This window comes from Vipera berus (genome assembly GCF_964194415.1).
Source record: "Vipera berus genome assembly, chromosome: Z".
In the NCBI taxonomy this organism is placed as follows: domain Eukaryota; kingdom Metazoa; phylum Chordata; class Lepidosauria; order Squamata; family Viperidae; genus Vipera; species Vipera berus.
Window position 1 is genome coordinate 56,452,563 of NC_138205.1, and position 16,793 is coordinate 56,469,355.

The 16,793-nt window shown below is 36.3% G+C and overlaps 1 protein-coding gene across 1 annotated transcript in view; it reads right to left on the reverse strand.

Annotated features, from left to right (window-relative positions):
* FRRS1L (ferric chelate reductase 1 like) overlaps positions 1 to 16,793 on the reverse strand; it is a gene marked incomplete at both ends in the record, with an annotated part of 85,736 nt that overhangs the window by 46,129 nt on the left and 22,814 nt on the right. Inside the window, 2 exons of the mRNA XM_081343494.1 lie at positions 2,821 to 2,877; positions 5,236 to 5,320. Coding sequence (XP_081199620.1) covers positions 2,821 to 2,877; positions 5,236 to 5,320 — 142 coding nt within the window. The remainder of the gene's footprint in view (positions 1 to 2,820; positions 2,878 to 5,235; positions 5,321 to 16,793) is intronic.

Here is a 16,793-nt window from a genome sequence, read left to right on the forward strand (position 1 = left end):
ATAGTAGACCAATAGGATTGGTCACTCCACCCATGCTAGCAGATGCAGCATGCTGCAGGCCCTATTAGCTAGGGCAGGGGTCAGCAACCTGAAACAGTGAAAGAGCCACTCGGAACCGGTTCCCTCACAAAAGGAAAAACTGGGAGCCGCAAAAAATGTGTTCACATGCGCGTACATGCGCGCATACGCAGAACAGGGTTTGAAGAGTGGAGCCAAGGCGAGATATGCACCTACCCTGCATATTTGAATTGATTGGTTGAACTTTTTTAGTCCCACTTTTTTTTTTTGGACTGCACATGGCAGAGGACTGGGAGCCGCAGGAGACGGCTGAAAGAGCCGCGTGCGGCTCTGGAGCCGCGGGTTGCAGACCTGTGACCTAGGGTATTCCAGTAGGTGGGGTCCAGAAGAGCCTTCTCTGCCATTGCTTCTGTTCTTTGGAACATTTTGTCCCCTCCCCCAAGTGAGGTTGGCTCTAATCTTCCTGACCTTCTGCAAGAGCTTAAGACCTGGCTCTGCCAGTTGGCTTAAGGTTCCAATGGGGAGGTCTTCACAATGGAGATGGTTGACAAATTAATAACAGATCCCACTTCCCCTCCTGCTGATCCTACTCCCTCCCTCCCTCCCCATTTTTAGTTAAGGTTGAGTTTTATATTTATTGTACTTTGTATTATGTATAGGTTATGTATAATTTTATCCTTTTAATATTGTAATCCACCCAGAGTTACCCTGTGGTAAAATGGATGGCCAATGAATGTAATAAATATAAGTATATGTTGATAACATTGGCCCAAAAATTAATTGAAGAGGAACAATAGGGTGAAAATGTGTCTCTGTCTCCTCTTTGAAAGCATTGCAGGGGATCTAGTTTATTTATTTATTTATTTTATTTTATTTTAATTCCATTTATATCCCGCCCTTCTCCGAAGACTCAGGGCGGCTTACAAGCTTAGCAGTAGCCTTCATTCTATGTATATGCCTGCTTATTAGGGCTTTCACACACACCCCAAGCGGCATTATTACAAAGTCAGCTTATTGCCCCCAACAATCTGGGTCCTCATTTTACCTACCTCGGAAGGATGGAAGGCTGAGTCAACCTTGAGCCTGGTGGGATGCGAACCTGCACTATTTGCAGGCAGCTGGTGTTACTTAAGGAGGCATTAGCCCACTGTGGGAAATAAAATGCTAAATTAAAATTTTTATTCACTTATATGTTTGTATTCTGTATTCTGTGAGGCAGAATCCAAACAAATCCAATGCATCTTCTTCCTCCTATTTTCCTCACAACAACAAACCTGTGAGGTAGGTTGGACTGAGAGAGAATGACTGGACCAAGGTAATCAAACTGGCTTTCATGCTTATGGCAAAATTAGAACTCATAATCTCCCACTTCCTAGCCTGGTGTTTAACCACTAAATCCCTGGCTATGGGATTTAGCCTAATCCTGCAAGATTATTTTATGTAAAATAGGAATAACTCAAATCTATTCACATTTGAGCCTATCAGAAGGAATACCCACCCATTTATTTTAGTCTTTTCACCCAGCCAAAACATGACAAAGCAACACAAAACTTTTTTTGGTTAATCCAACATACCTATAGTATCTTAGCAAGAATCCCTCTACCAATCCTCATCTAACTATACCATGTGCACCAAAAGCAGCCACTATAATTATACACTTTGAGTGAATCCATGATCATCTGAAAGCCCCAACTTTGTGTGATAATTAAACCATCAGGCTAGAAACCAGGAGATGATGAATTCTAATCCACATTAGGCAAGAAACCAGCTGAGTGATCTTTCTCTAATCCTAAAAAGCAAGCAAGGGAAAGCCACTTCTGAAATCATGCCAAAAAAACTGCAGGAATCTGTCCATCAATCTCCAGAAGTCAACAGTGCTCCCCCACAAAAGGCCCCTGAACCCAAAATATTTTTGCCTTTTAAGCAATTCCCTTCCTGTGGCCAGCTGAATCAAGATCCCATTTGGAAGTATTCAAATCGCTATTGGCCACAATAAATAAAGTAGTGTCAGTCTCTGGGGATCAGCATCCAAAATGGCAAATATTCTGAAAGGAAAAGGCACAAATGGAATCATCAATCAGTCACTTCGCTAAATCTTCTGAATGACTGGGTTGACAAAGAGCACAATGTTTCTTCTGTAGTACAAGTTCTGTGGTATAAATAGTTTAACTACAGGATAAATATCTGTGATGAGGTTTTCAAAGTACCCAAATTTCTCTGGAGCAAACAGTTTAACAAAATCATTTAAAAAAAGTAGCTGGAAGCATCCTGGTCACAGTTTCTGGTCATTTTTCTGCCCCTGGTGTGGTATGGAATCAATCTTGTGCAAAATGGCACCTGTGGAAAACAAAAGGAGATATCGATAAGGTAACAAGCTGGAGGCAATAGTAGGAACATAATTGCACAAATGCTTGTTGGAAAGTGAAAAGTTTTGAGTGCCAATTGGGTTATTTTATAGAATAAGGGGAATAGTATAGTAATTGTGAATATACATACTCCTTCTTCCTTGAAGACTGTAGTAAAATACTGTGTGCCATAATTATATATTTCACTGTGTGCATTCAGCCTGTGATCCAACAAATATGTTCAGGAACATTGGATTGAAGTACATTGTGTAGACCAACTTGTTTTTCCAACTAGGGTTTTCCTGCTTGTAGAAGTGAGTATCTGCCCAATGTGTGGAGAACATTATTAGGAAATAAAAAAGTATTAGACAAAAATGATCACAATAATTAAGGAAATGAAAAATGTAAACATAGCACTTACACATTGCCACATATTTCCACCCATTCCCTTCCTTACCTGGATGAGGCATATACCACTGTCCCACAGTTGTTGGAGTCTAGCAGATGTTGGTGCCTGAAGTTCCAAGGTGAAGTAATTGTTAGGGTTCCAGACAGAAATATTAGCTATGTATGCATGTATTCAAGTATGACATTAGGGTAGACTGTTTTATATAAACCTTTCTCCATTGTTTCCTCAGCCATTAGTTTCCTTCTGTGAGCTCCAATGGGCATGACATATGATATACCATGTGATTTATAATATACATATTTCATGTTTATATGACTTCATATACTACCTGATATAATCTCTTAGATGGTCAAGGATTGTTTATAAGTTCCTGCATATATCAGGGGCATATATAATAATAAAGGAGATAATAATAAAAGAGGTTCAGCGTATTCCATCTACACAAGATGGGGGATAGCTGCCATGCTGGCAGTGTATCGTTATATTTGTGTATAAAAACTGTCAGTGTTACCTATAGAAAACAAATGTACTTTAAAGTCACAAATCCAAAGCAGTTATTTTCTTCATTGGAGTATGTCTAATTAATTAGTTTGATCATACTATACAGAGATCAGTAATTACACAACCAATATCTTCTTTCATAAAGTTTATCATCTGAGGGGTTGCAACGATCCAGATAATGACTAGATAGAAAGAAATACATAAATATCTCTGTTGACACCTAATAGTTATTGGGAAATTTGCAACTCAGGTATAATAGTCCTAGTTATATTTAACTACCGTTACTCCATGTCCCAAATTTTTAGTTAAAAATTCTATAAAATTTACTGTGTTATGAAAATTCCTGTAAAGAACAACCTTAAGCTGTTGGTCTTGCTGATCCTTAATAGTGTTCTTTATAGTAACCATTAGCTATTTCCTGATTTATGACAGAGAATGTCCCACTCAAGATAAAACATGATAACATTTAATATTCAGACTATAAATAAATAAGAATAAAGAGAAAACAGTGAAATGAAAATTAAGTTTAAACACATGCCAAAATAAAATAGTTGAATATTGGCTTAAAAGTGAACAACAGAGATCAGGACAACTATAGTTTGCAATGGAATTTAATACTATAATGATATGATCGAAAAAAGCCATTTCTGTAAGGTGACAGGAAACAATAAGATTTTCAGAACAAGCTTTCAAGTCATTCTCAAGTGAGAAGTAATTACTGATCCTAGACCATTTTAATAAGGATGTACAAAACATATTCTGAGCGTAACATGGCCATTTTCAGTATTTCAATTTCAGGATAAAATATTTCAATGAAGCATTGTTCCAAGATGGGGCCAAAAGCAGGAGTTTCATTCCATGTTGTGTTCCATAACTACTTTTTAAATTCTAAGCCATACATTTATCCATAAAATAGTTCCATCTGCCATCTCTACTGTCACTGACATTGTTTAAAATTTATATATTATCAGGAACTCTGAATTCTCCAGAAGTCTTCAGATGAATACAGAATAACAAAGTTGGAAGGAAAAAACTTGCAGGTCTTTTAGTCCAAGCCCCTGCCCAAGCAGAAGAGCCCATACCATTCTAGACAAATGGCTGTTCAATATCTTCTTCAAAATCTCCAGTGATGGAGCACCCACAGTTTCTGGAGGCCTGATTAATTGTTCTCACTGTCAGGAAATTTTGCCTTAATTCTAGATTGGATCTCTCTTTGATAATTTTCCATCAGTTACTTCTTGTCTTGCCTCAGGTGTTTAGAGAATAAGTCAACCCCCTCTTCTCTGTGACAGAGAAGACTGCAGTATTCTTTTCAAGCCAGATTATACAAGTCAAAATATAAACTGTGCACGGGCTTTGCAAATACTGTTTCTATGATGGTGAGTTTTCAGATTATCAAATTCAAACACAACGTTACTTTATTTCTTTGATGAACTTTACATTCAGTTTGCCAAATGGAAACAGGGGAGGCAAGCTTTAACAAATCCACAATTATTGGTATTTTGTAGTTCATAGGCTCTACTGAAATAAACCCACTGCTGAGCCAAGTGCTTTAGTTCTGTAGATAGACAATTTACCAAAAATCTTTTTAATTTATGTAGCTATTTTAAAAATTTACTCAACCTTTGTGAACTTAGGACACACATCAAGGTAGCAAGGGTCTTGTTCCTATTGTTCCCTATGGGAAAACACTCAAAATTTCAAGTTTTGTGGATATCAAAATACAGTGCAACTATTCTTTACAAATAGTTCTATTCTTAGAAAGTTTTTTTAATTTATGCCGAACTCTACATTTCAGTTGTCTAAACAAATGAACCACAACTGGAAAACTTCACATGGACTCAGTTACAATAAGTCATTGCTAATAAAATATAACAATTCATAGAGTGACCTTGTTCATAGGTCACATTGGTTTTATTTAAAAAAGAAACAATTAACAAATTTTCATTGTATCATACTGACCTAAAGCATCCTTTTGTTTTTCCGCAATCATCCGCTCGAATTTTTGCAAATGGATCTACTGGAGGAGCAGTAGGAAATGGATAACCTTTTAAGAATCAGAATCAAAATATTAATTATTTAATACAATGCATTTTAATTTAATATAAAATGTTAATTTGTATTTTATCTAGTCATCAAATTTATATCCCACATTTTGTTTCTTACTGGAGTCAGCAATCACCCTGCAAAGTGTCATATTCAGATGTTAAAATAAAAACTGTTCTCATTTCTTCATAATCTACATGAAAGAACCATAGAATGATAATTGGAAAAGACTTTAAAGTCATCATACAATCCTCTGCTCTAAATTAAAGGATCTAGGATCTAAATTAGTTGTTATGAAATATGGTCACTGTCTGTTTGTACACAACCAATAAACCATCTCATATCCCCCTTAGATCTAAGACCTTTATATTTCTGCTCATACATCATTTTTCCATCATTTTCCTGCAAACCACATTCTTCTTAGTCAGATTATGTCTTTTTAAAAAGCCAGAATTCAGAAATGTTTTTGCCAATGTTCTTTTAATGCCATTAAGAATTAGAGCTTAAGAATTAGAGCTACAGACCCGCAGGTGTTTGACCTAGGTCTCAAGATAGAGAAAGGTGAATTATGTATATTAATCTTGACAGATTATTAGCAAGAGACCCTTTACACCAGGAAATTTGCTATTCAGTATTACCTGCCGTTAGCCTTTTTCTTTGCTTATTTTAATGACTTAGCATCTGCAATACTGAAGAGAATATACATACATACATATATATATACATACACACACACAAACACACACACACACACACACACACACACACACAGAGAGCGAGAGCGAGAGAGAGAGAGAGAGAGAGAGAGCGAGAGCGCGCGCGCGCGCGAGAGAGAGAGAGAGAGAGAGAGAGAGAGAGAGAGAGAGAGAGCCTTGTTCAAAGTGAAAATCTGTCCCTATGATCTGGAGGAATCTGATATTCTGGGCATATGATCCTTTGATGTCCTTTTTACACAAACAGCACTGTTCTCTCATAAATGTGCTTGCATATAAAAATTCTGAGAATAATATAATTTGATTTTTACAGTCAGATTACAGCCCTTACATTGCCAGGAAAATTGAAAATTTTCTTTCAGCTGTCATTGGTTCATGCTGAAAAGTGTGGAAAGCATTCTATTTTTTAAAAAAAATATTTTATTAATTTTTTATAATTACAAATCTTTAGTGCTTCGTAAACAATGTGTTGACTGAGTCCACATATTTAACTTGATAATGCATCTCAAATTCCTATTCTCTACTCCGTTTTAATACATCCCATGTTTGAAAGTATTCTATATCTTCTTTCCCTTTCATTTTCAATGTAAGCCTATCCATTTCCGCACAGTCCAAAATTTTCTTAATTATCTCTTCTTCAGGCGGTATTTCTTCATTTTTCTAATGCTGTGCAAATAAAATTCTCGCTGCTGTCAATACAGGTAACATTAAATATACACATATACATTCTTTATCATAATTTCCTGAGTTATACCTAAAAGAAATAATTCCGGCTTAAAATCTACATGTTTTCTTAACATTTTCTCTAACCACATATGTATTTTTGACCAGATTATTTTGGGGGGGGGGGATGCCTACCAAAGGTGGTAGTACATGCCTGGCTTTTGCCTACATTTCCAACAATTGCTAGACATGTTTTTAAACATTTCTGCTAACCTTGCCAGTGGTAAATGCCATCTGTAAAACATTTTATATAGATTTTCTTTATAATGCTGCTGCTATTGTTATTTTATAGTTTCTTTCCCACAAATTTTGCCAATTTTCTAGCTCTACATTGTGCCCAAAGTTTTTTGCCTGTGTTATCATTGTTTCTTTAACTTGCTCATCTTTCATCTTTAAATTTAACAAAATGTTATACAGTTTCTTAATCAATTTTTCATCTAATGACAATAGTACAGTTGCAAGAAAAAGTATGTGAACCCTTTGGGATTACGTGGAGTTTTGCATGAATTGGCCATAAAATGCGCTCTAAACGTCATGTAAGTCACAACAATAGAAAAACACAGTCTGCTTAAAATAATACTACACAAACATTAGCTGTTGTCATGTTTTAATTGAACATAAGATGGAAACATTCACAGTGCAGGGTGGAAAAAGTATGTGAACCCCTAGCCTAATGACTTCTCCAAGAGCTAATTGGAGCCAGGAGTGAGCCAACCTTGACTCCAACCAGTGTGATGATATTGGATGTGTTGCTGACAGCTGCCCTGCCCTTTAAAAACACACACCTGTTTTGGGTTTACTGGTCTCAAGAAGCACTGTCTGATGTGAACCATGCCTCGCAGAAATGAGCTCTCAGAAGACCTACGATCAAGAATTGTTGACTTGCATGAAGCTGTAAAGGGTTACAAAAGTATCTCCAAAAGCCTTGATGTTCATGTGTCCACAGAATGGAGAAAGTTTAGCACTGTTGCTACTCTCCCTAGGTGTGGTCGTCCTGTAAAAATGACTGCAAGAGCACAGCGCATAATGCTTAACGAGGTAAAGAAGAATCCTAGAGTGTCATCTAAAGACCTACAGAAATCTCTGGCACATGCTAACATTTTTGTTGACACATCTACAATAAGGAAAACATTAAACAAGAATGGAGTACAGGGGAGGACACCACGGAGGAAGCCATTGCTGTCCAAAAAAATATTGCAGCACATTTGAAGTTTGCAAAAGAGCACCTGTATGTTCCACAGCACTACTGGCAAAACATACTGTGGACAGATGAAACCAAAATTGAGTTGTTTGGGAAAAACACACAACACTATGTGGAGAAAAAAGGCACAGCACACCAACATCAAAACCTCATCTCCACTGTAAAACATGGCGGAGGGAGCATCATGGTTTGGGGCTGCTTTGCTGCCTCAGGGCCTGGATGGATTGTTGTCATTGATGGGAAAATGAATTCCAGAGTTTATCAGGACATTTTGCAGGAAAACGTACAATCATCTGTCCGCCAACTGAAGCTCCGCAGAGGATGGGTGATGCAACAGGACAATGACCCAAAGCATACAAGTAATACAACAAAACAATGGCTTCAACAGAACAGAATACGCCTTCTGGAATGGCCCAGTCAGAGTCCTGACCTCAACCCGATTGAAATGCTGTGGCATGGCCTTAAGAGAGTGATTCACACCAGACATCCCAAGAATATTGCTACACTGAAACAGTTTTGTGCAGAAAAGTGGTCCAAAATTACTCCAGATCGTTGTGCAGGTCTGATCTGCAACTACAGGAAACATTTGGTTGAGGTTATTGCTGCAAAAGGAGGGTCAACCAGTTATTAAGTCCAAAGGTTCACATACTTTTTCCACCCTGCACTGTGAATGTTTCCATCTTATGTTCTATTAAAACATGACAACAGCTAATGTTTGTGTAGTATTATTTTAAGCAGACTGTGTTTTTCTATTGTTGTGACTTACATGACGTTTAGAGCGCATTCTATGGCCAATTCATGCAAAACTCCACGTAATCCCAAAGGGTTCACATACTTTTTCTTGCAACTGTATCTGGTCAAACACTATCTGGTCTTTATAAAAACCATATATTTTGGCATCTTTCTCATATCTCATTTGTATTTGCAGGTGTGGCCACCATGATAGCTCAATGCCCTGTTCTTCCAACTCTTGTTTAGTTTGTAATTTTCCTTCGGTATTCAAGATGTTTCTATAAATCACAAGTTTCTCATAATTAATTAAATTTGGGTGAACAAATGCTTCCGTTGTCAAAATCCACCCTGGTATTTTCATATAAATTTTCACTTTTATCTTTTCCCATAGTAAAAGCAGTGCATTTCTTATGTAGTGATTCTGAAAGTATTTATGAATTTTATTCCTCCCATACCATAAAAAGACATGCCATCCAGGTTTTAGGTCATGTCGTTCTTTATGTCTAAGAGTTATCCATTCTTTTAGCCATGTGAATGCAGATGTTTGATAATATAGAACCCAGTCTGGAAACCCAAATCCTCCATTTTCTCTAGTTTCTTGTAGCATTTTCAGTCTGATTCTGGCTTTTTTCCCTTGCCAAATAAACTTCAAAATCGATACATTTAACTCATTAAAAAATTCTCTATTTTTATAGGTATTGTTTGAAATAAAAAAAGTAATTTTCGTAGGAAGTTCATTTTCACTGTCGCTATTCTAACATTGATAGTTGTAATTTTTTTCCATTTTTCCAAGTCTAATGTAAGGACCCATTTCAAAACATCCCAAGAAAGCAGGACTCTTGGAACAGTTTCATTCCAAAAGGAACTTTTATTAGGAGAAGCCGATAGCAGGCTTCCCGCTCAGATCAATAGGTTAAAAAACCCTCAAGCAAACCCCACCCCAATAGTTCAAATGAGCCAATCCCCAGGTGTTAATTCCGCTGTGGGAACGGAGCTGATAATGCAGTCCGTTCCCATGCCTGTGAAGACATTGTTGGGTCTTTGCACCTTTCTCTTCCACAGCAAGAGATAAGCCAGATGGCCAGAGGCACATTCCTTTCTCACCCCAGGTTGACATCAAGGGAAAACCAGTTCAAAGAGCAAGCAGATAGAAACAGCAGAGGGTACATTGTAGAGGAGTGAAAGGAGAAATAGTGCATCCCATAGGGCCTCCCCCCTCCCCCTTAGGAGAATGACAGAACCCACAGAAAGAATGCAGAAAGGGATGAATCAACCCCTCCCCCCAACAAGGAAGTGGGTTCTGACATCTAGTTTTATTTGTTTTAATAGTTTTACATGGTTGTCTTGTTTTACTGTTGAACACCTTGCTGTTAAATATATCCCTAGGTATTTAACTTTCTTAATTACTTGGAGGTCTGTTTTTTCTAACAGCTGATTTTTTTTGTTTATCCTGTAAGGTTTTTGACTATCACTTTAGTCTTTCTCTTTTTATTTTCAATCCTGCTACTTCTCCAAATTCTTCTATCTTTGTCAATAATTTAGGGCTTGTATCCAGTGGGTCTTCTAGTATAAATACCAAATCATGCTTGTAGTTTATTTTATTTTTTGTCTTTTATCTCCATTCCTTTAATTTCTAGGTCCTGTCTGACATTTCTATTCAGCACTTCCAAGTTAAAATAAGCAAAAATTGAGATAGTGGGCATCCTTGTCTTTTGCCTTTTTTAATATTAAACTATAGACCAATATTTGTATTAAATGTGGACTATAAAATCTTCACTTCAATAATAGCAGAAAGACTGAAGAGATTTCTGATTGAATTTATACATCCAGATCAAAATGGATTCTTACCCAAGAGACAAATAAAGAACAATTTAAGAATGATTCTAGATACACTGGAATATTATGAAATGCATCCAGGGAAGCAAATGGCACTAATTTTTCTAGACACGCAGAAAGCCTTTGTCAATGGAAACTGGCAATTCATGATACAACAGTTAAACTGTTTGGAAAACTGCCTTTCACATCTTGCAATTTATTTATCAGTTTCTTCTCTCTTTTTTCCATTTATAAGGCAACCATCTACCCGGCTTATTAGCATTTTCAAAAAAGTTTTTGTTTTGCTCTTTTAATTTGTTGGGCCATTTCTTCAGCTTCTGCTAAATTTAGTTTGTGTTTTATTATCTCCATTTGTTTTTTAAGAGTTTTCTTTTGTGGATCTCTTTGTAGTTCTGATTCCAATTTTATAAGTTCTTCTATTAACTTCATTTGTTGTTGTTGTTTATTCTTTTCTGCCATGTAAGTGATGGCTAATCCTCTAAAATATGGAAATGTAGGTTGATGGAGGAGGAGCCAAGATGGTGGATAGGCAGCAAAGGCTGTAAAGAGCTCCTCCAAAAGTAAAAGCTTTATTTTATTTCATTTTTAACTTTTTAACCTCTTTTAACATTGTATTTTTAACTTCTTTTAACACTGTATTTTAACCTACCCCGTTTTAACCTATTTTAACCTTTTAAACCCATTTTTAACCTTTTTTAAACCTAGTTTTAAACTTATTTTTAAACCTGTTTTGAGTGGCTCAAGTACAGTTTTTTTCAGAAAGCACAATAGTTCTTGCTAATTTAGGCTGTTGGAAGGCATGGGGGAAAAAAGAAGCACCATGGCACCAGCCTGGGATCTCTCCCACCAGTGAAGAATGCAAAACAACCAAAGATTGAGCAGCACTTTGCTGGCAAGAGACTTGTAAGTAAAACTATCCCCACCTTCATTTCCAACAATCCAGAGAGATTAGAATGGGACCTGAAAAGAGGTCTGACAAAACAGCAGATACTAGACTTTCCTGACCTGGGGGGAGGGGGAGCAAAATGATAACCAGCTACTTTCACAAATAACGAGTCCAGCTACAGCCAGTATTGAGACTGAGAAAAGACTAACAAGGTTAACAACAAACCAATTCAGAGTGTGGAGAGCTTACCATGGGAGAATACAATAGAGTTTATGGCAAAGCAATGCCTCCTCACACCGCAAATGGTAGTGTCAATATTTGAACAACTAATAACCATTCAACATGATGTAGAGACATTGGAAAAAGATATAGCTGGTTTTCTCTGAGCACAGCATTGGGCTACAGGCACCCCCACTAAAGTCCTTACAGCAGACTTGGGAAAATCCAATACTCAGGAGAAGGAAGAGGATAAAGAGCACAGATCCTGGGAAACACTTAAAGAGCCTGCTAAAAAGTGGCAGCCCATTCAGAAAATAAGAGGGGGAGGTATTAATAGAGAAGTTTCATGGGAAGACAATAAAGCATCTCACCTACAATTACATCAATCAAATTGCTCACTACAAACACATCAAGTTGTACTGAGAATCCATATGAACAGGCTCAGTTATGGTCGCTAGAATACCAAGAGTGCTATATTAAATTCTCTAAGCCAGCTTCTTCACTGTCACCGGGGGCGACTGGATGGTTTTGCCAATATCAATTAATATACATGATATTACAAGGAGATTGGTTCAATGATCCAAAAACAAGGACATGGAAGATGATTTGGCAAAGGAAAAAAGCCAGAATAAGACTTAAGAAGAATGGAGTTTCGACCATCTTATTGAAATCTGAAACAGAACGTACTTAAATAGATAAGATGTATATGTTGAACACAATACATTGTTATGAACTGAGATAAAGAAAAAAAATTGGTCATTAAAATTTAGCAGTATAAATATTAATACCTAATTTGAATATTGATTTGTGCATAAAGGTCATGTAAAGATGAATAATGTAGACAAGCTAAAAACCTATTGTTGAAAGTAATAAATAGGTCTATATGGAATGTTAAAAACAAAAATTATCAGTTTAAGCAAGAGATAGCAGATACAAAGAGGAAGAGAGGAAGTATTAAATATTGAAATAAAAATAAATTTTGATTCCTACTTAAAAAAACAACTGAAAATTAGCAAAAAGGAAGGATATCATATTGTATCCTTAATTTGTTGACATAGAGGGTGAGAAGTTAAGTAAACAGGATGTGTATTTTGAATATTAGATTTTGTGAGGAATGGTGATAGATGAATTGGGAGTATACTAAAAATCTTGGGAATGATAAATATCAAACGTTAAATCTAAATGTTAGTGGAAATTAAAATTGAAAAATCTATTAGGTCATTGATTCTCTAAAAGATTGTATGTTAAAACAATTAGAATATGTGTAAACTAAAATTTGTCCAGACTGAACTATTTTAAATCAAATTTAAATATATTTCTTACCCCCTTTAATATTACTTTGCCACTTCCATCTGTAAGGAAATGGGGATATAGTTTCCCTCCCTTCACTTCTGGATGTTTTCTTGCTTTGGGGATCTTTTCAAAGATTTAGATAGTAGATAGAAGAAAGAAGATCAGTATTCTCACCAATTCCAAGCACGCTGGAATAGGTTCATGCTATGGGACTTTAGCTGCAAGCAGCTTGGGCTAGAGACTGATCTCACGCTAGCCTTTCTCCTGTCGGGTTTGGAGGGCTTTCCCCAGATCAAATGAAGTGATTGCCATCGCTTCATGATCAACGGGTGCCCCTCCTTCACTGTCACCAGTCCGGGGCAACTTTGGACCCATCTAGGGTCCCCCAAACAGAAAGAAACTAGCCATGGGGAGCGGAGGTCTGCTCTCGTGCGGCCATGCGCTGTGGGTGCAAAACCCGAAATCTCAAGCCCAGCTTTTCTTAATAACCCCAAACAGAAACTAAGCAGAAACCAGCTTTTTGAAATGCAGATGTAATAATCCATTCAGGAAGGTCGGAGCCAGGAAGCTAGAAGCTGATTTGATTAGGAAGACAAAGATCCCTAAAATCTACATGCCCCTACACTCTAAGGATAGGAAACATAATATGATTAACCCACCAATACCTAAAGGTCACACTCAGACAGGAACAGGAAACAACCTCAAAAGCCCCAGAAGGTATAAAAACTCACCACTCCCAGCAACATGTGGTCAGCTTTCCCAGAGCCGTGTTTCTGTCTAGCTCTGCTCTTCAATAAACTACATCCTTCTTTCTAAAGCAGTCTCCATTTGTTCATTCCTAGCTTGGACTGGACCCTGATGAATATTTTTCTTTCAACAATTTGGCACCCCACATGGGACTTCAAGCTAGCCTCTCCAATGGACTGAGACTGGTAAGCCCCATCTTGCTGGCAGCAGATCCCTTGTGTCTGTGGATGGGTTTCCCAGACTCTGCCCATGTGGAGCAAGGGTGGTAAAGGGAGTTTTTTTTATTGAAAAGTTTTACAATACATTTTTGAATACAAACCCCCCCTCCTCCCCCTCCCCAACCCCCCCTCCCCTCCCCTCCCCCCGACTTCCCAGAGCTGAATAGAGGGTATAATAATACAAACAAGCATAATCTAAAATATGCTAACAACAATAATAAAACATTAAATTCTGTCACACTTTAACTCTCCAGTCAAAATAATAATAAAATAACTACTAACTAATTATATGTCATAAAAATCCGCTACTTATTCAAATGCTAAATGATACTTTTTAGTCCCATATTTATTCTGAATATATTCAATCCATCTTCTCCATTCCACAAGGTATCTCTGTTGCGATTGATCTTTCAAATATGCTGAAATCTTTGCCATTTCCGCCAAATTAGAAACTTTCAAAGTCCACTATTCTATAGTCGGCAGTTCTTCCTTCTTCCAATATTGTGCTACTAAAAGTCTCGCTGCCGTAATTAAATTCAACATCAACTTTATATCTATAACAGTAGTATCTGTAATAATACCCAATAAAAACAATTGCGGAGAAAACTTTATCCTTTTCTTAAATATCTTTTGCATATTCCACCAAATTTTAATCAAAAAAGCTTTAACCTTTTTACAAGTCCACCATATATGAAAATACGTTGCATCCTCACAGCCACACGTCCAACATTTGGGCTGGCAGTTCGGATACATACTTGCTAATTTTTTAGGATCTAAGTGCCACCTATAAAACATTTTATAAAAATTCTCTCTTAAATTTTGGGCCTGTGTACATTTTACATTTCTAACCCAGATCATTTCCCAAGTATCCATTGTTATAACTTCTTGAAAATTCTGAGCCCACTTTATCATACAGACTTTAACAAGTTCCGTTTCTGAATCAAATTCTATCAATGCATTATATATCCTTTTTATATGTGCTTGACCTTGATCTCTAATCTGTTTTACCAAATTTTCATCAATCATCGAGAAACCAACTTTCTGGTCCTCTTTCCATCTTGTCTGTAATTGCCCATACTGGAACCAAGTTTGTACAATCTTTTCTTCTTTTAAAATATTATATGGCTTTAATTGCCATACATTCCTTTCTAAACTTAAGATTTCCTTATATGTAGTCTCATCATGTTTAAATCCCACATTTATATTTTCTATTGCATGTTTAGGTATTGCCCAAATTGGTATCTTATAATTTAACTTATGTCTATACTTTTTCCAAACTTGCAACAGAGCATACCTTAAAATATGTATCTTAAACACATTATCCACCTTCTTATCATACAATAAATATGCATGCCAACCAAATAACAAATCATAACCCTCAAGATTTAATAATCTCCCTTGTGTTAAATTAAACCAGTCACTTATCAATGACAAAGCAGCAGCCTCATAATATAATTTAAAATTAGGCATTTTAAGACCGCCTCTTTCACGCGTATCTTGCATTATCTTAAATTTAACTCGTGGCTTTTTCCCTGCCCAAACAAATTTATTAATTCCTTTTTGCCATTCCTCCAAATTTAAATCCTTTTTAAGTATAGGTATCATTTGAAATAAAAATAAAAATTTTGGCAAAACATTCATTTTCACTGCTGCAATTCTTCCCAATAAAGATAATTGTAATTTTTTCCAACTATCTAATTCTTTTTGTATTTTTCCCCATAACATTTCATAATTATTTTTATATAACTTCACATTTGAGGCTGACAGATATATCCCCAAATATTTAATCTTTTTAACTATTTCAAATCCCGTTAGCTCTTCTAAAACAGCCTTTTGTGATACTGTCATATTCTTAGACAATATTTTAGTTTTTTGTATGTTTATCTTAAATCCAGAAACTTTCCCATATAACATTATTATCTCCATCAATTCTACAACTGAATAATCTGGCTGAGTTACTGTAATAACCAGGTCGTCCGCAAATGCCCTCAATCTATAATCCTGATCTCTTATTTGGATTCCCCTGATTTTATTTGAATCTCGTATTTTAATCAGTAATATTTTCAATGTTAAAACAAATAATGAAGGTGACAGCGGACACCCCTGCCTTGTACCCTTTTCAATATTACATGGTTCTGTCAAACTGTTATTTACTATTATACGGGCTGTTTGCTTTTGATATATTGCCCTAATAGGTTATAAAAATTTTTCCCCAAATTCCATTTTCTCTAATACTTTCATCAAAAATTGCCAATCCAATTGATCAAAGGCTTTTTCAGCATCCAAAAAGATCAGCGCTGCGGGGATCCGATTATTTCTTTCCAAAAATTCCAATAGATCTACAATGTGTCTCACATTATTCATTTGTCTACCACTTATAAATCCAGTTTGACCACTATGAATCACTTGTTGCATTACCTTCATTAGTCAGTTAGCTAAGATTTTTGCAAATATCTTATAATCAGTATTTAAAAGCGATATTGGTCTGTAGTTTTTGGCTTGGGTGGCATCCTGATCTTCCTTTGGGATCAACGAAATAAAAGCAGTTTTCCACAATGGAGGTACCCCTCCTCCCAATTGAATTGTCTTAAATAATTCCCTTAATGGTTCCACCATTTCTAACTGTAAATTTTTATAGTAAATGGCGGTCAAACCGTCAGTTCCCGGCGCTTTACCCACTTTTAATTGTTTAATTGCTAGAAAAATTTCTTCATCAGTTATCAATTGGTTCATCCCTTCCTTTTGTTTTTGCGTAAGAACAGGAATATTGGCTTTTATCAAATATTCATCTATATCTACATCTCTAATCTTATCTCTAGCATACAACTTAGAATAAAAATCAACAACAATAATAAGATTCTGCTGATACACTACTTTACCCTTATGTTCTATTCTATCTATATTAC